The sequence below is a fragment of the Cetorhinus maximus genome, chromosome 2, assembly GCF_964194155.1.
Source record: "Cetorhinus maximus chromosome 2, sCetMax3.hap1.1, whole genome shotgun sequence".
Taxonomy (NCBI): domain Eukaryota; kingdom Metazoa; phylum Chordata; class Chondrichthyes; order Lamniformes; family Cetorhinidae; genus Cetorhinus; species Cetorhinus maximus.
In genome coordinates, this window is record NC_135880.1 from 175147641 (window position 1) to 175171596 (window position 23956).

Genomic DNA, 23956 nt, shown 5'->3' on the forward strand with positions numbered 1-23956 from the left:
ACTGAAAGATTACAGCCATCGGGTAAGAATGAACAGGGTTGGGGCTCTTTTCTATAGAAAAGCAAAAACCTGATGGAGTCTTTCAAAACGATGAAGGGGCTGGACAGGGTAGATGCAAAGAGAATGTTTCGACATGCAGAGGGAGTCCAACACGAGGCGCCATAGATTCAAGATGGTTACTAACAAATCTGACAAGGAAAGCACAAGTAATTCTTTTACTCAGACAGTGGAACTCGCTAGCACAGGAAGTAGTTGGGGCAAATAGCTTTCAAAAGGAAACTAGACAAGTATGTGAGAGCAACGGGAACGGAAAGAAATGTGGAAAGGTTGAGATGAGGTCGGTGGATTTTTTTTTATTCATTAGTGGGATGTGGGTGTCGCTGGCTAGGCCATTTATTGTCCATCCCTTGAGAAAGTGCTTGTGAGCTGCCTTCTTGAGCCACTGCAGTCCATGTGTTGTAGTTATGCCCATAGTGCCTTTAGGGAGGGAGTTCCAGGATTTTGACCCAGTGACAATGAAGGAATGGCAATATAGTTCCAAGTCTGGATGGTGTGCGACTTGGAGGGGAACTGACAGATGGCGCTGTTCCCATATGTCCGCTGCCCTTGCCCTTCTCGGTAATAGATTTTGTGGGTTTGGAAGGTGCTGTCAAAGGAGGCTTGGTGAGTTGCTGCAGTGCATCTTGTAGATGGTACACACTGCTGCCACTGTGCGTCGATGGCGGGGGATTGAATGTGTAAGGGGATGGATGGAGTGCCGATCAAGCAGGCTGCTTTGTCCTGGATGGGAGGAGTATAAACACCAGCAGAGACCAGCTGGGCCAAATAGTTTGTTTATTTGCTGTACATTCTATGTAATTCTATGCTCACCTAATTGAGTTTGATGTAAGGCTTATCCCTAGTGAAAGAAAGCTTCTTAAGGGCAGCTTTGGTCAGCTTTTCATTGTGCCTAAGTACATTGGCTGTACACAGAACCCCTTTGGGTAGCAGATACCAATAGTCAGTCTTGAATGCTTTGTGAATCTATTGGAAGTAAAAGCCTTGACACAGGGATTTCTTCAGAGTTCATTGTTGCCGATGATGTTTAGATACACATCACCATGGCAGGTGCTTTGCCATTCAATGGAGCAAGAATCCAGGGTAAGAGAGTTAACACATTTATTAATTCATAAATAGCCATTAAAGAAATCGTTGTGGATATTGGAAACCTATTGTTGTTGTATTTAGAAACTAAACTCATCATCAGTACACTGTGATCTGTTTACCTTAGTGTAGGCTTCTCAAATGCCAATTTTGCATCTCTGTCAAATTCACGTTGAACATATCAAAATAAATGTTGAAATTTAGTAGGAAGGACCAATTGGTCATGGTTTTGCTGGTGTCCCAATCACCCGCTGTGATCGCTGGAAACACCATGCATGTTTGAAAAAGCAGTGGGTGAGGCGTGCCCGTTTGTGCAGAGGTGGTCCATTAGCAGCAACACAAACCAACCAGCACAAATCAAAACAGAAAGTGCTGGAAAACACTCAGCAGGTCTGAGAGTATCCGTGGAGAGAGAAACAGAGTTAACGTGGCAGGTCAGTGACCTGTCTTCAGAACTGGACGAAGCTAGAGGTTGGGCAGTGACAGGGAAAAACAATGGAGGGGCGAGGGGGCAGGGTGGGAAGGGGAGTTGAGGAAAGAACAAAAGGAAAATTCCATGGTTGTAATGTGGAATATAACGGAGATAGCAGGGTGGAATCCAGGTGGAATAAATCAGAGCCGGAGACAGTTGTGGAGGAAGTAGATGTGGCTGTGAAAGTGAGTTCTGACCAAACCTCAGAACAGAAACTGAAAGCAGTGACAAACGGAAACCCTTGTCGGAGAGAAGAGCAGAATCTCCTCAGTTCCTGGAAGAAAAGTGGCAGTGAATTAAACATTGAAACTAAATGCCAACTGACTAGCTTTGACGGCCAGTTAGTTTACCGGTTGACCGGTCATTTTGCTAACGAGTTTCTATAACTAGCCCATACAACTTGTCACATGGTAAATGATGATTATCTTTTGCCACTGTGAATGTAAATCATTGTTTCACTGCATTATTCACTAATGATTCATTGTTTCACTGCAATATTTCACTGCAATATTCCCTCATTATTCATGCTGGTCACAAAACCCTTGTTTTGAGGTTTCTTTTGTGATTCATAACCATTATTCAGGATGTACATGTAATTAAGTAACAAAGCACAAAATAGATGAAGTGGTTGCCACCCTACCATGTTGTAGCATGGCTGGTATAATGTGGGTATGCTTGCTCGCTTTCTCTCTCTCCCTCGTGAGTCTCCACTCTCAACATGTTTGGAGTGGGTGTGATTGGAGAAGGAAGCCAAAATAAAATGCAGTTTGTTTTAAAAAGAAGTGCCTTCAGCAATGTGGCTTTGGAGTTCCCTCCCTTAACCTCTCTGCCTCGCTACCTCTCTTTTTTTCCTTCAAGATGCTCCTTGAAACCTACCTCTTTATCCAAGCTTTTGGTCGCCGCTCATGATATCTGCCTATGTGGTTCAGTGACAAGCTCTTTCTCTGGTCACGCTCCCTGTGAAGTGCTTTGGGGTGTTTTTGCTACATTCAGACGTGCTAAATCAGCGCAAGTTTATTCGTTGTTGTGCGAATGATCCCTTGATGAGAAAGGATGGCTTTGTGTCATTCAGCTGTCACTGGAAGTGGTAGGGAGGCACTAGACAAGGAAGGTAGGCCACAGAAGCGCTCCAGGAATAATCCAGGTTGGAAGGCAAACCAAGAAAACACAGGCTGTCTCCTCCACCTCCTCCCCAGCACATCTGTAAGAAGCACAGAAGCACTCAGCTCCTAAAGGCTGTGGTCATTCTCACCTGTCACCAGTTAAGAAGGAACTCTGCAAGTTGGCAGCTTCTGAATTTTCCTGATGGGCATTTAACACCGAAGCATCAAACCACATCAAAAACCTTTCCAATAAAGCCAACCTTAAAGCTTGTAGCGCTGCAGTCATTGTCTACCCCTCATATAGACGCATTTTTACATACTCGCCTTTAATCCTTTGAGTGCCAGATATCTTTTCTATCTTTAAAGAGCTGTATCCTGTTAAAATATTGTAATCGTCATTTGTTTCCCAACAAACAGAATCCTTTAAACAGTCCTGGGGGCACAGCTATCATGTGAAATTAAGAAGGGCTGTTTGCAGCATTCCCAATTATTACCATAGGATGTCTCTCTCTTCTAATTCATTCCAGGTAATATAACATCAATAGACAAACTGGCCTTGTGCTTCCCCTAGCTATACACAGAAGAATGGTTTAACGCAGAAGGTGGCCATTCAGCCCTTAGTGTCCATGCTGGCTCTCTACAAGAGTGATTCAGCTAGTCCTACTCTCCCCTGCCCTTTCCGTATAGCCCTGCAAATGATCCCCCTAGGGGTGCTTAGGCAAATCCCTTTTAAAAAGCCACGATTGAAATCTGCCTCCACCACCCTCCTGCAAATTGGCCAGTCGTGCCCCACACTGGGCTGCTTTTACTCAGGTGAGGTTCCCTCCAGGTTTTCATACAATTGTAAAGCTCAATGTTAAAATCTCCCATTAATTAGCGTAATCAAGCAACATAACCAATTCGCAACTTTCATAGCTTCACATGGATGGTGGATTCATATAGCCTGAAGGAGGCCATTCGAAAAAGGTTTACTAGACTAATACCAGGAATGGGCAGATTGTCTTATAAGGAGAGGTTGGACAGGCTCGGCTTTTGTCCACTGGAGTTTAGAAGAGTAAGATGCAACTTAATTGAAACCTTTAACATCCTGAGGGTCTTGACACGCTGGATGTGGAGAGGATGTTTCCTCTTGTGGGGGAATCTAGGACTAGGGGGTCACTGTGTAAAAATAAGGTGTCACTCATTTAAGACAGAGATGAGGAGAAATTTTTTCTCTCAGAGGGTCGTGAGTCTTTGGAATTCTTTTCCTCAAAAGGCGGTGGAAGCAAAGTCTTTGAACATTTTTAAGGCAGAGATAGATAGATTCTTGATAAGCAAGGGGGTGAAATGTTATTGGGTATAGGCAGGAATGTAGAGTTGAAGTTAAAATCAGATCAGCCATGAAGCAGGCTTGAAGGGCCGAGTGGCCTACTCCTGTTCCTAATTCATATGTTCGTATGTATGTCTGGCCCATTTTCTCTGTGCTGGCTCTGTGAAAGAACTATCCAGCTGGTGCCACTCCCCCTGCTCTTTACCCATAGCCAATCGAATATCTCTTTTTCAAATATATATCCAATTCCTTTTTACCTTGAATTACGCAGAATGTAAAGCGCAGCCACAGGCCATTTGGCCCAGCTGGTCTATCCCGTGTGGATAACGCTACAATCCTTGCAGAGTGTGCTGATAGGGCTCGATGATGGGGGGTGGGAGGAGGCTGGTGCGGAGCATGGAGCAGCTGGGCTGAATGGCCTGTTCCTGTGCCAGGAAATGAGCCATTCTTTAACATTTTCAATGCAGTTGACTGCTACCTACAATTAGCTAACGAACAGGGTGCTCCTGCTTCGGCTTTTGAGAAACGTGTAAATTTCTGCAGAACTCCACCCCATCAATAGAACAGACAACCCATTTTGCAATGGTGATATAGTCTCTGCTTCGGTCACCAAATCTGGGAGTAGATTATGTATTTTCACAATTCTTTGTGTAAGCCAATTGTTTTTCCTGCTGTCTGTCCTAAATCTAACGCACTTAATCTTGTGTCCATGTGTCCCCACCCCACCCCAGTGGTCTGGAGGGACAAATTGGTTAGCACCCAGCTATGGGCACAAAATGGGCAGCAACACTGCAAAGCCCATCAAAGACACCAGCTTTAAATTCTCCTGAAATTGGACCTTGCTGTCAAATGGTGCTCGAACATTATCGACATCAACCCTCAGACTCTATAAGGGTAAGCAGGAGCTCATAGTGTTGAGCAGCACCTGTTCTCTGAAAATGTACCTCAATCATGTTAAGCAGCCTCTTGCAGTGCCATTGTGCTGCAGAGCCTGAGAAAACTAATCAGGAGTTTAGAAGCACGAGCTCCCCAACCACTTTAACCAATTTCAGAATGTGGTCTTCAAATAGCCTTCAAGCCCCACATTAACATATGCAAGGGGCCTTAATGGATGTTTCAGGTGACTGCCAGGAATGCCTGAATACCGCTCAAGTCACTACAGTGTCTGATGCATTTCAGCCAAGATTAGTCATTTTTACCTAAGTTTTACATCCAAAAAAGGGATGAAACGAGGTCCGATTCCATCACCCCCCCTCCCAGTTTCTATCTAGTGTATCACATCCCTTCATAATTTTAAACACTTACATTAAATTAGCCCATTACCTTGTCAGTTGAAACAAAAGCAGCCCCAGTTTGGAGTTTTTTTCTTTGTGTTTGTATTTCTACATACCAGGCAGTACCCTAGTGAATCTGTGCTGCACCTGCTTTGATGCCTCAGCATCCTTCCCATCGCCTGGATCCCAAAAATGCACACAGTACTCCAACAGTAAGGCTTGATACAGGTTCACCGTTAATTTTATATTCCTTACCTCTTGCCATTAAAACTCAGTGTTCTATTAGATTTCTTTATGACCTTATCCGTTTAAAGTACTACTTTTAATGAGCCTCCAAATCCCTTTTGCTCTTCCACATCACCCAGCTTCCCCACATCCTCAACGAAAGCATAATTATTACCTTTGAACCAACATGTACCATCTCACATTTATTGATGTTGCATTCCATCGGTCAATCTTTTGCCTATCCTACAACTTTAGCAATATTTCTTTACAGCACCTTTTAGCCACCAGGATTATTTACTGTCTGAAGGTTTGGATCTCATGCCTTTAGACCAATATTGAAATTATGATACGCATGGTAATTAGAAGCAAGTGTCGAGACTGATATTTGTCCACAAGAGTTACAAACTACATTCGTGATTCTGTATCCTATTTCTCTTAAGTACTATTCCACATGCCTATAACATCAATATTTGACAATGTTTTTTTGCCAACCTGTTTCACATTTCAGAATGACCCAATTAAACAGTGCATGAAACAAGCAGTGAATTCTGAACAAGCACAGTTGGTCAAGCCGTGTTACATTTACTCACATTTTCACAGGGTTTTGGATTTGCACCATCTTGAATTGCTTTTACCTCCGTTAGAATGGAGTACTACAGAGCACAGAAACAGGCCATTCGGCCCAACATGTCTGCATCAGTGTTTACACTCCACATGGACCTCCTCCCACCTACTTCATCTCACCCTACCTCTATGTCATTTGTTATATACGACTATTCCAATGCTCTCCTGGCTGTTCTTCCCTCTTTTCTCCCTCTAAACTTGAGTGAACTCCTTTAAAGCTCTGTTGTCCATATCACAACTCGCACCAAGTCCCATTCATCCTTTACCCTTGCGTTTGCTGACCAGTATTGACTCCTGATCCAGCAATACCCCGATTTTAAAATTCACATCCTTGTACTCGAGTCCTTCCAAGGCCTCACCACTCCCAATCTCTGTAACATCCTCCAGCACTACAACCCTTCGAGACCTCTGCATTCTTGTAATTCTAGTCCCTTGTGCGTCCCCCATTTTCATTGCTCTATTATTGGTGGCTGTGCCTTCAGCTGCCTGGTCCCTAACCCCAGAAGTCACTTCCTAAAAGTCACTTCATAAACCCACAACTCTCCTAATATCTCTTTATGTGGCTCCGTGTCAAACTTTAGAAACATAGAAATTAGGAGCAGGAGTAGGCCATTCGGCCCTTCGAGCCTGCTCTGCCATTCATTATTATCATGGCTGATCATCCGACTCAGTAGCCTGCTCCCGCTTTCTCCCCGTACCCTTTGATCCCTTTTACCCCAAGAGCTATATCTAACTCCTTCTTGAAAGCATACAATGTTTTGGTTGATAACGCTCTTGTGCAGTGCCTTGGGTGGTTTTACGACGATAAAGACACTGGATAAATCCAAGTTGTTGTTTTAGATGTGCAAAATATCGCTCACTTTTTAAAATATACTTATGATCAGTACTTGGCTTAATAAAATAGATACATTTTGAAATTGGACAATGTGGTAACATTCTCCAGATTTCTCTTGATGTTTCAAAACCCTAAGCGCGTGCTGATGACAAACACTGGAGGACCAAATGCGAAAGAGTTAGTGGCTCCGATATTGGCTGGGAATGTGGGTGGGGAGTGGGGGGTGGGGGGGGGTGGGGGGGGCGGGTGGTTGCTCTGGGGGCAAGAAGTTTAGCTTTAACTTTGCAGCGTGTGCCTTTTTTACAGCAGTTTTCCTGCCCGGAAGCCAGATCGACAGGCTTGGTTCCCTGTCTGGCAGTGAATGCCCTAGGGGAGATCTCAGTACCGGGAGCTGCTGGGGAGCCTGAAGCTGTGTTAATATGTGTTTGTTGGGGAAGGGACCATATTTTAATAAGTGATTGTCCCTGAGCCGGGGGTGGGGGGTGGGGGTGGGGGGAGGGGGGAGTTGGTTCCAATCCCCGATGCAAGGACTGTCAGATCCCAAGAGGCTTTCCACTCCATATCCTGAGGGAAGGGAGGAGAACAAATCCCAGATCTTGTCAATGGATGTGGGGGAGGTGGGGTAGGCGAGGGGATCTGAGGGCAAGCGTGTTAAATAGATCCCAAGCCAGATGATGAAGTATAAACCTAGATGCTAATCCTATCCTTGCTAATAGGTTTATTTACAGAGCATTCATTACATATGCCTGCCTTTTATCTGCCATCCCAGTGTCTCAGCAGTCTCTCTTTATAAGTGCTCTAGTTAATTGATTAAATATTGCCCTTCGCCTGTACATCTTAACAATATAATTAACATATTATTAACAGGCAAAGAAGGCAAGCTGGGTAGACTGGGGTGAAGCACGCCTGCTCCTCTTGGCCCACAAGCAGTGCTGTAAAGGCACTTAACTTTTCCAGACGGAAGTCCTTGCCTGATTCTGCTGCCCGGTTTCCCAAGGCCTCAGAAACCTGTCTGGTCAGGGTTAAACCTGGAAGGCAGGTTAAACCTGAAACATACAGCTTCATTGCCAACCTGCTTCCTGAGAGCAGTTTGGTTGTCCATTCCTGTTCAACATGGGTTGGAGGCAGGCTGGGGTCAAGTTTGAGATTTTTAAAGTTTTGTGATTAAAATCATCGCCAGTAAGTTTGTTCCATACAAAGATTCCTGGCGTTACAATTGTGTACATTTTAATTTAGCTCCACCCCACCATCAGGATGATTACCTTCTGGTAGTCAATTGTACTGATGAGCTCAGCATAGCATTCTTTTAAGGTATGCAAATTGGTATAAGTTATGTATAAATCAGTCCAAGTAAACAGGAGATCAGGCAGATAATACTAATCATAGTTCTTTTCAAGTGTGAGATTTTTAAAAACATAATGAGGCTCCCTCTTTGTTAATGCAAAACTCTCAGTTTTATCAAGTTCATTTTTGATATTATTTCTTTGGCCAACACTTGCTGATTGCTACAGAGTTAAGGGATGAGGTGAGTCTCCATTAACACTGGAGCAATTTAATGGGATACGTATCAAACCTGTCATTCTGCCTTTTGGTATGTCATCTGAGGGTGAGTTACCAGGTTTGAATTTTCAGTTAATGGGTTTACACCAGCCAGTCAAGGCAGTCTCTGCAGGAGTCTACCTCTCTCCCCCTTTAAGACCTCCTTAAAACCTACCTCTTTGACCAAGCTTTGGATCGTCAGCCTTACTAACCCCTTAACCTGGCTCGGCATCAATTCTTGTTTGTTAGCTGCTCCTGTGAAACACCTTGAGGCATTAAAAGGTGCTTTGCAAATGCAACTCATTGTGCACAGGAGTTTTTGCAAATACAAAAACCCTCTGATTTGGTTTGTCCTGCTAAGGTTAAAAAGGGAGCTTCGCTGAACCAGTTCCATCTGGAACCCATTACAAATGATCCTGTCTGCCTTGCACCATGTAGCTATTCATACTGAGGTACATCTGAGGGCAGCCTGCAGTTTTGGTCTCTCGGTGTTGGTCATGTGGAGCTTATGCTAACTGCAGTTTAGAAATTTCCTGCTAGCCCAATTAAGCCCTGGACAGTAATTCAGCACCAGAAATTAGAAAAGGATTTGGGCCAGCATGCTCCTTCTGCTTCTTGACCAATCCTGTAGCTGCCCTGGGTCATGTGCTCAGGTCAGGTGATCCATGACCATGGGGTCAAAGTGAGCTTTCAAACACATACTATGCTGACGTTTATTTGAGAAAGATAAATTAACCATATTTTTCCTTGAAGAGAAAAACTAGCTAGAATTTAACGAGATGGCTAAAGCTCTCTGTAACAAACCATTGAGAAACATTTCAGGATTGTGCTCAGGAATTCCAGCCAAGCAGCACTAACTAAAAAACAAGAGCATGAAAAGACACTGGCCCCCATTGTTTTCTTCCATATGCTAGAGTGGAAAAATAAGTCAAAGGTCAGGAATCAAAGCTACACATATGCATTTCAATAAGGTTCAGCCCTCATACGAGAGGTGAGCTGAAGGCTTGATTGCTTGGATCCCCTATGTGCACAGTCTCTTGATGCCTGAAGTTAAACATGATGACTCATTTTCCACAGGTTCTTGTTGGACTGTCCTGTGTGCATCAACCTCATTATAAACTGTAGAGGTGACACTATGCTATAGCATCCATAGGAGCATTGTAACTCTGTAAAATGTAGTGTGTTATATCTCAATGATACCTCTGGCTGGTGATGTTATTTTTTCAAGGTGTGCTGGGGGAGGGCACATAGTGGTACAGTGGGCTAACACACCATCCTTTCATTGATGGGGGTCTAGGTTTGGAGCCAGTACGGATGGAATGAAAACCTCCTTTTTCTGCAAACACCAAGGCTTCTATGTGCAATGACTTTGGACAGCCTTGACACTATTCTGAGAGTGACTCTAATCAGAAGCACTCAGCCAGCGAGGGAATAATGTTTGCTGGGATGGAAAGTGAAAGAAACTAATGTTGACAGAGTTGCAAAATTCTACTCGAGTTGTATTAGACGCACATCTTACCAGTCATTTTAGACGGAACTTTACCCTTCAGCTGCTTTAGATTGTCCAATATCATTGAACTTAGATCATTCAGAGCCAGTAGTGAGACATCCAAGATTCAAAGTCATGTGTCATGTGGTGAAGAGACAGTATTGCTTGTTAAGATTCCAGAAAGCCAAGTGGTGAAGGATCAAACTAGTCTCTAATTTTTATACACTTTTAAAAACATTTATTTACAGAGATAAACATTACAAACATGCACCTCCTAACAACCACTGTTATTCTGTCTGTTCCTATTTACAGGGGCATAAGTGAATCCCCAGTTAATGCCCACCAATTAAATATAACATTGCTAACCCAATTCTCCACTCAAACTCTTTCTTTCCTTCAGGAAGTTTATAGGGCTGCACTAATACTGGGGATCAATTCAATTCATTCAACCCTTATTCCTTCAGAATAGAGTGATGGTAAGAGACTGAAGGAGGTGCAGCAGCAATAGAAGAAAGGGAAAAGCCAACAGTATAGCTTTGCTCTATATATAATGAATCTGTGTCACTGTATCCTGGATTTGCAGTCAGCAGCGAAGCAACAGTACTTGCCACTAACCTTAAAGAAAGTTGCCTACAAAGATCTAGTGATCTCTGTGGCATGGATTTCCCCTTTTCCTGATGTTAATTTGAATCTGATACTGGATTAAGGGGATCTCCAGGCATCCTGCAGCAGTGATGTCATCAAGCTTGGTAAGCAGCCAATCACATTGAAGTATTCCCACAGACAGGAAACCATGAAGTAAAATACACTGATTTTCCTTCAGCTTTTAATAAATTTTACGGGGAGCAAAATAAAAATTGGGACATACACATTGGAAGCTAAAATATCATAAGCATTAAAGAAATAGCAAAAAGGCTATAGAATTTTTACCATAATGGAAAAATTTGACATTACACAAATACAAAATTAGTTTTCCAGGGTGGGAGAGGTTTCTCAGCAGTAATTATGATTTAGTATGCCGCTAAAAACCCCGTTACACCTCAATAACAAGACGTAACTTTTTGGGGGGTTTGTAATGCCTCTATAAGAGGTAAAAATGGAAGTTCTCGTCAGTTCAGTGATTTCTACTTGATTGCAGTCTACGGAGGCTTCAACAATACACCCTCTGGGGAAGTGTAGAATCACTGACATAAGTTTTTGGCTTTCCACATTTAACTGCACATGTGTGGCCTCCAGAAATTGCTGTCTGTTTCAGAGGTGTAATGACCGTGAATGCTGACAGTTTTGCCATCATTACCATCTTGAAGTCCAAAGACTGTTTTTCACAGTCTGAGTAATTCTCCAAAGCGCACAATATACAATAAAACTGAGAGCAGTTCCTAACATAATATATCAGAATGCCTTGTTATTTTTTATGCATTAACATTATTGCCCTGTTGGCTCAAGCGTATTTAGACTTATAGATTGTATTGGTTGAAAATTCTGAAAATGTCCCCTGATAATTTTTTTGATACTAAGCACAGCTGATGCACTAATAATTACTACACCACAGTGATCATGTCTCACCTTCTGCAACTGAACTACATTGTACCTTTATATAGGACAATTGGGGGGTCTTGTGGTGCAGTGGGTAGCGCCCCTGCCTCTGAGCCAGAAGCTCTGGGTTTGAGTCCCAGACCCTTGATGGCCAAGGACGGTGCGTTCATAACGTGACCAAACAGGTTGATTATCAACCTGTAAATCCTTCCAACACATGCCAATGGTAGGTGGTAAGAGCGGGAGAGATTCCTGGTCAGCCATGTGATGCAAAGGACGTTGGAGCCTCTGCCAATACTACCCATAGCTCCAGACTACAACATGCATGGAAAGGTGCACATTGCTGCAGCAACTCAGACTCCTTGGGTAAACTATAAAATACCACAACCGCAGTTAGATGAATAATATGCAAACACTGAACATTTGGACATTTCGCAATGAATTTTTGCCACATCTTGAAGCAGCAGGTATCAATGCTGGAGAAGGGAACCAATCGTCGAACCAATTTCTATATCAAACACGCGGGTCAGCTAAAGCACAGTGAAGCGCAGAAGAAAGATCTGCATTTATATAGTGCCTTTCACCACTTTGTTATGACTCAGAGCACTTTGCAGCTATAGAAATAGTTTCAAAGTGTAGCCGCTGTTGTAATGTAGGAAAAAACAGCAGCCAAATTGCACACCGCAAGGTCCCAGAAATAGCAACGTGATGACAAGATCATTTGTTTTTTTATCGATGTGTATTGAGGAATAAATGTTGGTCAGGACACCGGGAATATTCCCCTGATCTTTCGTGTCCACCTGAGAGCGCAGGCGGGGCATTGGTTTAAACCTCTCATCTGTAAGATACCACCTCTAACAGCGCTTAGCACTGAAGATGGGTGCCAGCTGGGATTATGTGATCAAGTCTTTGGAGTGGGATGCAGAGTACATTTTCTTTAACCCTGTCCCCCAAACCCCATGTAGAAGAATAAGGATAAAATGACAACAACAGGAGAACAGAGTCTGAGAGGTTTGGGGCCTTTGGAGGTGCATTTATAGGACATGCTGCTATCCAAGCCAGGGTAAATATGTTCTCCATGCTTTCATTACCTCCAAACTTGACTGTTATGATGCTCTCCTGGCCGGAGAGCATCCACCTCTATCCCCCTCCATAAACTGCAGCCCATCCAAGATTCTGCTGCCCATGTCCCAGTTTGCACCAAGTCCTGCTCACTCATCAACCCTATGTTCACTGACTTACATTGGCTCCCAGCCTAGCAACAGTTCAAATTTAAAACTCGTATCCTTGTGTTCAACTCCTGCCAATGCCTCACCCTTCCCTAACTTTATAACCTCCTACATCCCTCCAAGATATCCTCAAATTCTGGCCTCTTGCGCATCCCAATATCCTTTGTACCATGCCTTCAGCTGCCTCAGCCCTAACTTTCAGAATTCCCTCCCTAAACCTCTCTATCTCTCTCCTCCTTTAAGATGCTCCTTAAAATTTGTCATATGAGGAGAGATTGGGCCGACTAGGCCTATATTTCCTGGAGTTTAGATGAATGAGAGGAAATCTCATTGAAATATATAAAATTCTGACAGGGATGGACAGACTGGATGCAGGGGGATGATGTTTCCTCTTGCAGGAGGGTCTAGAACAAGGGGTCATGGTCTCAGGATATGGGGTAGGCCATTTAGGACTGAGGTGAGGAGAAACTTTTTCGCTCAGAGGGTGGTGAACCTGTGGAATTCTCTACCACAGAGGGCTGTGGAGGCCAAGTCACTGAATATATTTAAGAAGGAAATAGATAGATTTCTGGACTCTAAAGGCATCAAGGGGTATGGGGAGAGCGCTGGAGTATGGCGTTGAGATAGAGGATCAGCCATGATCATACTGAATGGCAGAGCAGGCTCGAAGGGCCGAATGACCAACTCCTGCTCCTAGTTTTCTGTTTCTTTTACCAAATTTTTGGGCACCTGTTCCATAATCTCTTCACAGGGCTCGGTGTTGGATCCTGTCTGATAACACTCCTGTGCAGGTCCTTGGGACATTTTACTACATTAACGACACTATGTGGGGGCAAGGGTGGTGTAGTGATAAATATCACTAGACTAGCAATCCAGAGGGCAGGCCATGCCCCTGGGCTGTGGGTTTAATTCACATCACAGCAGCTGGTGGAATTGAATTAATCATTAAAAAGCAAATCTGGAATTGAAAGCCAGCCTCAGCAATTGTGTCACAAAACTATCATCAATTGTTGTAAAAACCCATCTGACTCACTGGTGTCCTTTCGGGAGGGAAATCCACTGTTCTTACCTGGTCTGGCCTACATGTGACTCCAGATCCCAATGTGGTTGACTCTTAACTGCTCTCTGAATGGGCCTCGTAAGTCACTCAGTTCAAGGGAAATTAGGGATGGTCAACAAATGCTGGCCTTGCCAGCGATGCCCACATCCCATGAAAGAATAAAAGAAAACCACAAGTGATATTCTTGTTGCTGTCTGCCTGGATTTCAGTGAGGGACAATGTGCATGGAAGCAGCACCTAGATAGGGATGTAATTTCAAACTTATGTCAATTTCTGCAACTTCACCTACAACCACAGAGAACCTCAGAGCAGTGAGGAGGTGCAAGTGACTCCTTCACAATTAATACATACATTCAGTGACAACGTCCAGGCACCACAGGACATTAGCACACGGGTAAGCTGGTATGCAGTTCACCACATCATCACTAACAGATGTAGCTGATGTTCCCTTCTACTACTTGCCAACATCCATCGATTTTAACTGTGGCGTGCAGGATCAGTAGAAGAGGCAAACAGTGATATGGTATTCCCTGTGTACAAAGTTCCATTGATTTTGCTCACATCACTGTTCAACAGATGAGTTACAGCTGTATTAGTGCTCAGATGGCATATGAACAGTGCAACCAAGAGAACCCGTATTTATATAGCGCCTTTAACGTAGCAAAACATCCCCAGGTGCTTTCCAGGAGTGATTATCAAACAAATCTTGACATGGAGCCACATAAGGCTGTATTAGAGCAGGTGAGAGGTAGGTTTTAAGAACTATCTTGAAGGAGAAAAAGGGGTGGAGAAGTTTAGGGAGAGAAATCCAGATCTTAGGGCCCAAATAACTCAAGGCTCGGCCACCAAAGGTAGAGTGTTGAGAATCAGGAATGAACAAAAGGCCAGAGGAGCGTAGATATCATGATGCTGTGACATTGCATGTCCAACTGCAATCTCCAACAGATCCCATGACTTTTGTCAGCAGCCCGCCAGTGATCACTGTGAGTCACAAAGATCCTTTAAACTCTGTCTTCCTCATGAGGGATTTCAGCCCCTCTCCTTTGAAGATTTAGCCTTTCATTTCCCTCAACAGCAGCTCCAACTCTACCTGGAAGCCTTTGAGACATGGAAGAGAAGAGCAAAGGTGTCACGTAAGTTGGACATCTTTCACCAGCGCTGCCTACACAAGATCCTGGGTATCACATGAAGAGACAGCATCACCAATGAAGAAGTGCTACAGAGGACTGGTCAGAGGTACCAGCAGGACAACGTGATGGAGTGATGACTTCGGCTGGCAGGACACATATTTTGCCTCCTGGACTTACGTCAGAGTGGCCATCGAATGGACATCACCAGATGGAAGAAGAAGGTGAGATCAGCGAAAGAAGACCTGGCAAAGTGCATCTAAGGAGAATCTCCAAGAGCGGGACACGACCTGGGCTGCAGCGAAAGAGACCGTGATTGGCCGGGGCCAGTGACGGAGTCTTGCTGCCCTTTGTCCCTTATGGGACCAGAGGAACTAAGTCTAAGTAAGTAAGCTGGAGGAGGTTACAAAGATAGGGAGATGGTGAGGCCATGAACGGATATGAGAACAAGTATGAGAATTTTAAAATTGAGACGTTGCCCTTCCGGGAGTCAATGTAAGTCAATGAGCACGGAGGTGATGGGTTAGTGGGATTTGGTGTAAGTTAGGATGTGAGCAGTGGAGTTTTGGATGAGCTGAAGTTTACAAAGTGGGTATAGTGAGGCATGTAGCCAGGAGAGTATTAGAATAGTCGGGTGTGGAGGAAACAAAGGCAAAGACATGGATGAGCCACCAGAAAAAGTATTAAGACCGAAGCATTTTTAGAAGCCTTTCTTTGTGAGGAGTTTGATTTAGGATCATAGAATCATTATAGCACAGAAGGAGGCCATTCGGCCCATCAAGCCCATCCCATCTCTCTGTAGTGCAATCCAGTAACTCCCATGCCCCTGTTCTATCCCTGTAGCCCTACAAGTTTATTTCCCTCAAGTACCCGTCCAGTTTCCCTTTGAAATTGTTAATCGTTTGCGCTTCCATCAGCCTTGGAGTGAGAAGTTCCGATTATGTGAGACATGCGCCAGTTAGCTTATCTCAAGGGTTTTGTAATTAGTTTCTTAATGCAGATTATGTCCATGGCCTTTGCTTCATCTTCCCTCCTATTTGCTGTGAGTCAGTTCCCTGACCTCACAAGGCCCATCAGTATCCCTAGTTGATGCGAATGTGACCACCCCTCTTCCATCACCCATCAGCATAATGAAAATTTACCTCCTTCCCACAGATAACGAGGAGTGATGAAGTTCATCCTTATTTTCAGCATTCCAACATTGTAGTGACTGGGCATGTCCATGAAAATCTATATAATGTTACAATTCAGTTAGGGACCAATAGCTTTTTGTCTAAAGTAGACCAAATTTGAAATCCCAGTTACTTACTAAGAGAATAAAGCCACACGATTCCACGGTTTGAAACAAACAGAAGAAATGTTACTGTGCAAGAGTCAATAAAGCAAATATCAACCCTGTCTATCTTAAACTCTAACATCCAGAATTAACATGAGGTAAAAATGAATTAACAGGCAAACTGTGGTCAAACACACCACAAACTGAACATTAAATGACAGACACAAACAAGAAAGCTCCGACAAATTTTCCCAGCAATCCATCCGGACGTCAGTGATCACTGTGAGTCACAAAAACCCTTGAAACTCTGTCTTCCCCATGGGGGACTTCTGCTCCTCTCCTGCAAGGATATAGTCTCTGATTTCCCTCAACAGCAACTCCAACTCAGCCAGAAGCCCTCTTACTTCTTCTGTCTGCAGTGAGTTGTCAGGCAACATGGCTCCAACTCAGACTGCCCCAACAACTGCTAACCTCCCAGCCGCTCAATCACTTCATCCAAGACTGCGTCCGTTGACAGGCTGCACTTCTGGGGTCTATGTTCACGCACAGTTCCAGCTCCCCAACTGCTCTGGCGCCAACAACTGCTGCCAACCTTCTTCTTTTGGGAATTTCTTTGCCCCAAATCCCAGCGGCACCAAGCAACTCCTGCCCTTGGGCTTTTCCTGAACCCCAACTGCATGGAGCAACTATGCCCTGGGCTGCTCTAAGCCCCAACTCCCCACAGTGTCAAGCAACTGCTGCTCCTGTTGCTTCCTCAGGCTGGACTAACCTAGTCACATGGGCTCGTTTTCGCACCAAAAACCTGGTCACCTGGTCAACTTTACACGCCATCTCCCCAGGTCCCGTCAAAGGAAACTCGGAACCGAGCATGCAGGCCCACACACCCCCCCCACCCCCGCCCAACCACCACTCCCCCCACCGCACACTGCACCCAAGCCCTGGGAACATCGGCAGTTATAATCCATGACCTCCACCCCAAAAACACACAAGGTCTGGAAAGATCGATTCCCTCACTATAATCAGTATCAGGAATTTAGGGACTTTTCATGTTCATTCTTATAGAATAATAGTGCTTAAAAGATAGAGTACCAGGGGTTCTATAAAATACAGAGGTTGGGCGGTGGGGGTAGTTGGGGGAGAGGGGAGGGAATTCACTGCTTAAATTTCAAGTAACGTAAACCAAATTCATCAGTGCCAGCCTAATCCTCATAACGTTAAAATAGAGTCATTGTACAGAGGGAGGGTAGGAGGGGCAAGGGGTGTGGTGTCAGCGCTGTCAATCCGAGGAGTTGCGATAGCTTGAGGAATAACACCGCAAGGGCTCAAGAGATTCTTTGTGTGAATAAAGTGGGAGGAGGACTGGGTTCGTCACACAATCCCAGCTCACTGACATCACTCACTCCAGAAGGCAGGAAAGGAATGTGTGAGGAGAGAGAAAAGAGAGAGAGAGAGGGAAGCATTGTGGCACAGATTCCTGCCATCAGGCTGTAAGAACTACAGAGTGGGACTGCTCCACAGGTCAATGGAACCCTGGTGAGGATTTCTTTCTGCTGTGTGTCAGTGAGTAGTTATGAAAGAAGGTTAACTCTTCAAATGTGAAGCTAATGTGTTTTTCATTAATGTATATCATGAGAGGTAAAAGCAATTGGGGTAGTTCGCAGATTGTCAGTGAGGCTATCATTCCAACCTAGTGCAGCAGCACAAACATAACTAAGGGAGAGTTAGAATCATAAGAATTTAACGGTGTCTAACTGTTTTTGCAAGCCTATGACTAACTTTCAACAATCCACTGAATACATCTTAGTTAAAGGCAGATGAGTGCCTTGACAGATCATGAGTCTGAAATGCGTGGCTTCATGTTTTTGTTGAGGCTCTCTTGCTCATCAGCTAAGCTGTTTCACTGTTAGTGAACAGGACTGACCACCAGTGGCAAATGCTTTCGAGGGTACAAGGTCACATCTGCTTCACGTCTGGAACACACTCAGAAGCTGAGTATCCAACGGGTTCAGGAAGCTCCCCTGTTTGATAGCCCGACTGTGTGTGTGTGTGTGTGTGTGTGTGTTTGTGTGTGTGCATGTGTTAATCCCAGCATCGCACTGCTTTCAAATGATATGAATTCACACAAGAGACCGTCTTATATCAGATTGAACACAGGTGCTGAGAGGAGATGTCTGGGTACCTGGCTCTATTCAGGTCAACTGTACAGCTTCGTGTTTAAGTGTTCCAAGATCATCAGTCAGCAGAGAGCAAAGATTGAGGAAACCTGTGCTTAGGGTGTACTGAATTATCTTGCCTAAGTCATGGATCAATGATACCATTCACTGGACTATGCCGTGATATCATGCTTCAGATCAATAATAGGGACGGTCTCTTCAAAAAATAACTAATTTGCCCAACTACAGGTTGCAAATCACATTGAAACATCCTCAGTGCCTCATGTACAGGCAACACCATTGATGTAAAACAACATTTCTGCTTCCCAAGTTAGCCAAATGTTTCCAAACCCTAATGTGTCAATCAATACAAAAGCACAACACTGCGGTTACTGGAAACCTGAACTAAAAACAGAAAATATTGAAAATACTCCGCTGGCCTGGCAGCATCTGTGGAGAGAGAAACAGTTAACATTTCTGGTCAGTGTCAGAACTGGCAAAAGCTAAGAGGTATAACAGGTTTTCAAGCACGTATAGAGGCTGGGAAAGGCAGAAGGGGACAAAAGGGAGGGTCTGTGATAGGGTGGAAGGCTGGAGAGATTGGACGGTGAAAGGAATGATGGTGCAAGGCAAAAGGGGATGGTAACGAGACAAGTAAAGAAGCAAAAGATGGGTTTCGAGGAAGCGTTAATGGGAAATCGGCTTTACTGACAATAGGTCATTGACCTGAAATGTTTCTTTTTCCACTGCTGCATCGACAGCATAATTGGCCTGGTTTAAGAATTGTTTTTGCCTGACTGTGGTGTCACAATCTTTGTATCAGAAGCAGGGCTGTATTTTCTAAACACATTCGGGCTTAATGAACTATGCTTCAGATTGGCTTTGTCTATGCAACTGTGAAATGATAATAAACACTCCCTTTTAAATATTTAGCTTGGTTACTGTGACTCCCAGCACATTAGCAGCAGAGGAAATGTCTGTTTACCATATGAGGAAGCATAGGAATAGGAGGAGGCCATTCAGCCCCTTGAGCCAGCCCTGCTGTTCAATAGATCATGGTTAATTTGCAACTTAACTCCATCGTATCATGCTTGATCCATAATCCTTGATACCCTTACTCAACAAACTCAGTCTTGAACGTTTCAAGTGATTCACCCCAGTGTCCTCAGGGTTTTGGGGGAGAGAGTTCCAGATTTCCTCTACCCATTCTGTTCATTATGTGAAAGAAACTCTTCCAGATTTCCTGAATGGCCTAGCCATAATTTTTAAGATTGTGCCTCCTTGATCTGGACCTCCCCCCCATCAGTGGAAATAGTTTCTCTACATCTACTGAAAGGAGGTCTTGCAGTGCAGTGGTAGTGTCCCTATCCCTGGGCCAGAAGCTCTGGGTTCAAGTCCTACTTCAGGACTTGATGGCCATGGAAATGCCATGCATCACATGGTTAATTATCAGCCAAACAGGTTAATTATCAGCCTATAAATCCTTCCACTGTGTCTGATGGCAGGCAGTGAGAGTGGGAGAGTTTCCTGGTCAGCCACACTGCAGAGGGCAATAACAAACCACTGCAGTACTTTGCCAAGATAATCATGGATAAAATGGAAGTCCATGGTTTTGATGCTCTCTCTGGGGCATGGTACCTCAAGGGGATATCTACTCTATCAAATCATTTTAAGCATTTCTATTAGTTCAGCCCTTAGCCTTCTCAAGGAACCATGGACCAAGTTCATGCAACCTGTCCTTGTATTTTAACCCTTTAAACACTGAGATTATTCTAGTGAATTTGCACTAGATTTCTTCCACCTTTCCTGAAGTTGGTTCTCCAAAGCTGAGCACAGTATTCCAGGTGAAGGTGTCATCAGAGCTGGGTCCATCCGCAACATCCCTTCCTCACCTTCTGAATTCCGACCCTCTCGAGATAAAGGCCAACACTCCATTAGCCTTCATCACTTTTTGCACTTATCCACTCGCTTTTAGTTATTTGCATACACGGTCACCCAATACCTTTTGCTCCTCTGCAGTTCCTCATTCCTCACCATTAAGAAAACATTCTGATTTGTCTTTCCCAGATCCAAAGTGGTTGAGGTTACACTTCCCCACATTGAACTCCAATCGGTCACTGTTCTGCTCACTCACATAACCTGTCTATGACTTTTCTATAAATTCCTGCTAACTCTCCTTTCCTTCAACCAAATCATTGCTACGAATGCTAATAAACCAAGATACAGTACAGTTTCCTGAGGAACCCCAAATGTTGCATCTCAGCATTTGAGAGCAAACCCTTTGTCCCTACTCTCTGTTTCTTACTCCCAGCAATTACTGATCCATGTCCATAAAATAGAGTCATAGAGGTCTACAGCACAGAAAGGCCCTTCGGCCCATCGAGTCTGCGCCAGTCAAACAAGTACCTAACTATTCCAATCCCATTTTCCAGCACTAGGCCCATAGCCTTGTATGCCATGGCATTGCAAGTGCACATCCAAATACTTCTTAAATGTTATGAGGGTTTCTGCCTCTGCCACCCTTTCAGGCAGTGAATTCCAGATTCCCACCACCCTCTGGGTGAAAAAATTCTTCCTCACATCCCCTCCAAACCTCCTGCCCCTTACCTTAATTCTATGCCCCCCAATTCCATGTGTTCCCATTTCTGCCAAGAGTCACTTGCATAGAACCTTATAATATGACCCAAAGACAATACCCATAGCCTCCCTACTGTCCACCATGATGGTGACCTCCTCAAAAAAATTCAACTAGATTAATCAGATGTGACCTACTCTGTGTGGACTGAGACAACTAATGTCAATGGCAATTCCACCAGGGAAGGCATCATGACTCACCCTCATCCAGTCCATGCCCGATGCCGTCATGTACACTTTTCCCAGTAGGGGAAGCCACATAGAGGTCAGGAGCAGGAATTGGCTTTCACTTTCTCGCACCCAGCTTAGGAGCACAGCTGTGCTGCCTGCAACCCCGTCCTACCTCACCCCAGTGCCCCCAGCCAACTGTTTTCCTGTCTGAGGTCAGGCCAGACTTGGAGACCCCAGCTCGTGATCTTGCAGCCCTTGTGGCTCAGAACTTTCAACTGATTCACCAACGTGAGAAGCTGTGTGGAGGAATGGAGGTCCTTTCTCACGAGAGGGTGAATTTTCGCCTCCGTTATCAGGCATTAGAATTTTTAAAAGCTCCCCATTTTTATGGAGGTGGAACCAGGGCCAGCAGCCAATCCATTCCTAAGAGATGGGGCGGGAATTTAAATACCCACCCCAGGGGCTGGTCGCCTCTGATTTGTTGGCCAGGACAATGGGGGTAACTCGCCTGCTCTTCTTCAAAATAATGCCGTAGATTATCATTCAAATTATTTGCTAATAACAAAACTTATTGGGTAAATGACTTGCAATAGTGCATTTTGCACAGTGAACGGATCAAACGGTGCTTTAAAATAGATGAGTAATTACTGTGCATGATCAACTCTTTATTCAACAAAAATGGTCAGCTTCTCCAAATTACAAATTTAAATGGCTCTGTTACACCAGCGCTAAAATATTCAAACTCACACTTAAATATTCCTGGGTTCTTTACTTATTTAAAAAGGGAAGGAAATAGAAGTGAAACAAGTGGGGCCTGTTTTGCATTTTCTGCCATACGCTTTCTGCTGTCTTACTGAGTTCACCAGTGGAGCAGTAACAATGGGCAGAATTCAGTCACCTTTGATGGGATGCGATTCCCTCAGGCCTAAGGCAAAGACAACACACGGCCTTTGGCAGGAAAGTATTCCACAGCCTGTGCAAATTTACTTTACCTTTCCTGCCTTTGGTGCTCTACAGTCTAAATATGGCAGCCTTTTCTTTGTGAATAGAAAAAGAGACTTGCATTTACATAGCGCCTTTAGTAACCTCAGGACATCCCAAAATGCTTTACAGTCAATAAAATATTTTTGAAGTTGACGGTAGCCAGCACTGTAGCGCAGGAAATGCAGCAGCCAATTTACACATAGCAAGGTCCCACAAACAGCAATGAAATAAATGAGCAGATCATCTGTTTTAGGTATTGAAGGACATCAGGAGAACTTTCTTCAAATAGCGAGATCTTTTGGTTCCTCCTGAGCGGGCAGGCAGGGCCTCGTTGGTTTAACATTTCATCCAAAAGACAGCAATCTGTCCAAAAGACAGATAGTGTAGCACTCCCTCAGTGTGCAATTAATTGTCAGCCTACATTTTGTGCTCAGGTCACTGGAGTGAGAATTGAACCTACACTCTTCTGACTCAGAGGCGAAAGTACTAATGACTGAGCCATGGTTGACTTCCTAGAAGTTCTACCAGAATTTAAAAGGAACTATTTTACCTGATATAAATAAAGAGCACAGTGATGTGGTTAGTAAATTAAGGCATTGTTGCAAATCCAATTGTGTTTGTAGGTCCTGATTTATTTCTTTAACAATGAGGCAAGACTCCTTCTTCTGAAGCAATTCTGTCCTCTTCCCCTCCCTGTTCTAATCTCTGAGAGTGTGAGTGGATACCCTGCCCCAAGCCATTCTGCCAATGCCATTCAGAAGCTACGAATTGAAAGTGAGCTGCTACTTTGTTATTGGGATTCCCCACCTCGCTGTCACTGGGACTTTCTATCAGTGATGTGTTTGCAACTAGTGTGTGTGTGTGGGGGTTCGTGTATCATGTTGGCCGACAATCCTTCAGGGTCAATGATTTCCTCCAATTTTGACCTCGTGCGCATCCCCAATTTCCTTCACTCCTTCAGCAGCAGCGGGAGAGATGGCGGGAGTGCTCAAGCAATCCCGAGGCCCAGGCTAATCCTCTGGCGGCTCTGGGGTTCAGATCTCACCACAGCAGCTAGTGGAATTTAAATTCAATTAATAAATCTGGAACATAAAATTAGTCTCAGTAATGGTGAGCATGACAACAATCACTGATGGTTGTAAAAACTCATCTGGTTCACTAATGTCCCTCTAAGGAAGGAAATCTGCCGTCCTTACCCGGTCTGGCCTACACGTGACTCCAGATCCACAAGCATTGTTGTCTTTTAACTGCCCTCTGGTCTAGCAAGTCACTCAATTCAAGGGCAATTAGGGAAGGGCAAAAAATGCTGGCCTTGCCAGCGATGCCGTCATCCCATGAAAGAATAAAAAACTGTACCTTCAGCTCCTTAGGCTCCAAGCTCTGGAATTCTCTCTCTAACCCCTCCAGCTCTCTCTCTCCTCCTTTAAGAGGTTCCGTAAAACCTACCTCTTTGACCAAGGTTTTGATCGCCTGTCCTATTATCTCCTTATGAGGGTCAATATGAAATGTTGTCTGATAATGCTCCTGTGAGGCAGCTTGGAACATTTTACTGTCTTAAAGGTGCTACATAAATACAAATTCATGTTATTAAAAACTGCTGCTACAAAAGCCAAAATAATAATGGAGCATCATTTTTTTTAGCTGGTTGGCCCAGGCTGAAGCTCACGAATTGGCCTGTAATTGAAAATTCCTGAATTTTTCCAATTGAAAACCAGAGCGGAATTTTACGGCCCCATCATGGCAGGGCTGGGGCTGTAAAAGGCTGTAAGCCAC

General features: G+C 44.2%; 2 protein-coding genes across 3 annotated transcripts in view; both read left to right on the forward strand.

Annotated features, from left to right (window-relative positions):
• palm2akap2 (PALM2 and AKAP2 fusion) overlaps positions 1-15381 on the forward strand; it is a 351062-nt gene extending 335681 nt beyond the window's left edge. The window contains exon 10 of the mRNA XM_078570942.1: positions 14914-15381. Within this exon, the coding sequence (XP_078427068.1) occupies positions 14914-15027 (114 nt within the window). The 3' untranslated portion in view covers positions 15028-15381. The remainder of the gene's footprint in view (positions 1-14913) is intronic.
• Positions 1027-23956, forward strand: part of LOC144699734 (A-kinase anchor protein 2-like) — an 88454-nt gene continuing 65524 nt past the window's right edge. The window contains exon 1 of one of the 2 annotated variants that reach the window (XM_078570912.1): positions 1027-1140. In XM_078570912.1, the coding sequence (XP_078427038.1) occupies positions 1078-1140 (63 nt within the window). In that variant the 5' untranslated portion in view covers positions 1027-1077. Of the gene's footprint in view, positions 1141-17646; positions 17775-23956 lie in introns of those variants that run through there. The other variant, XM_078570930.1, reaches the window with a different exon arrangement.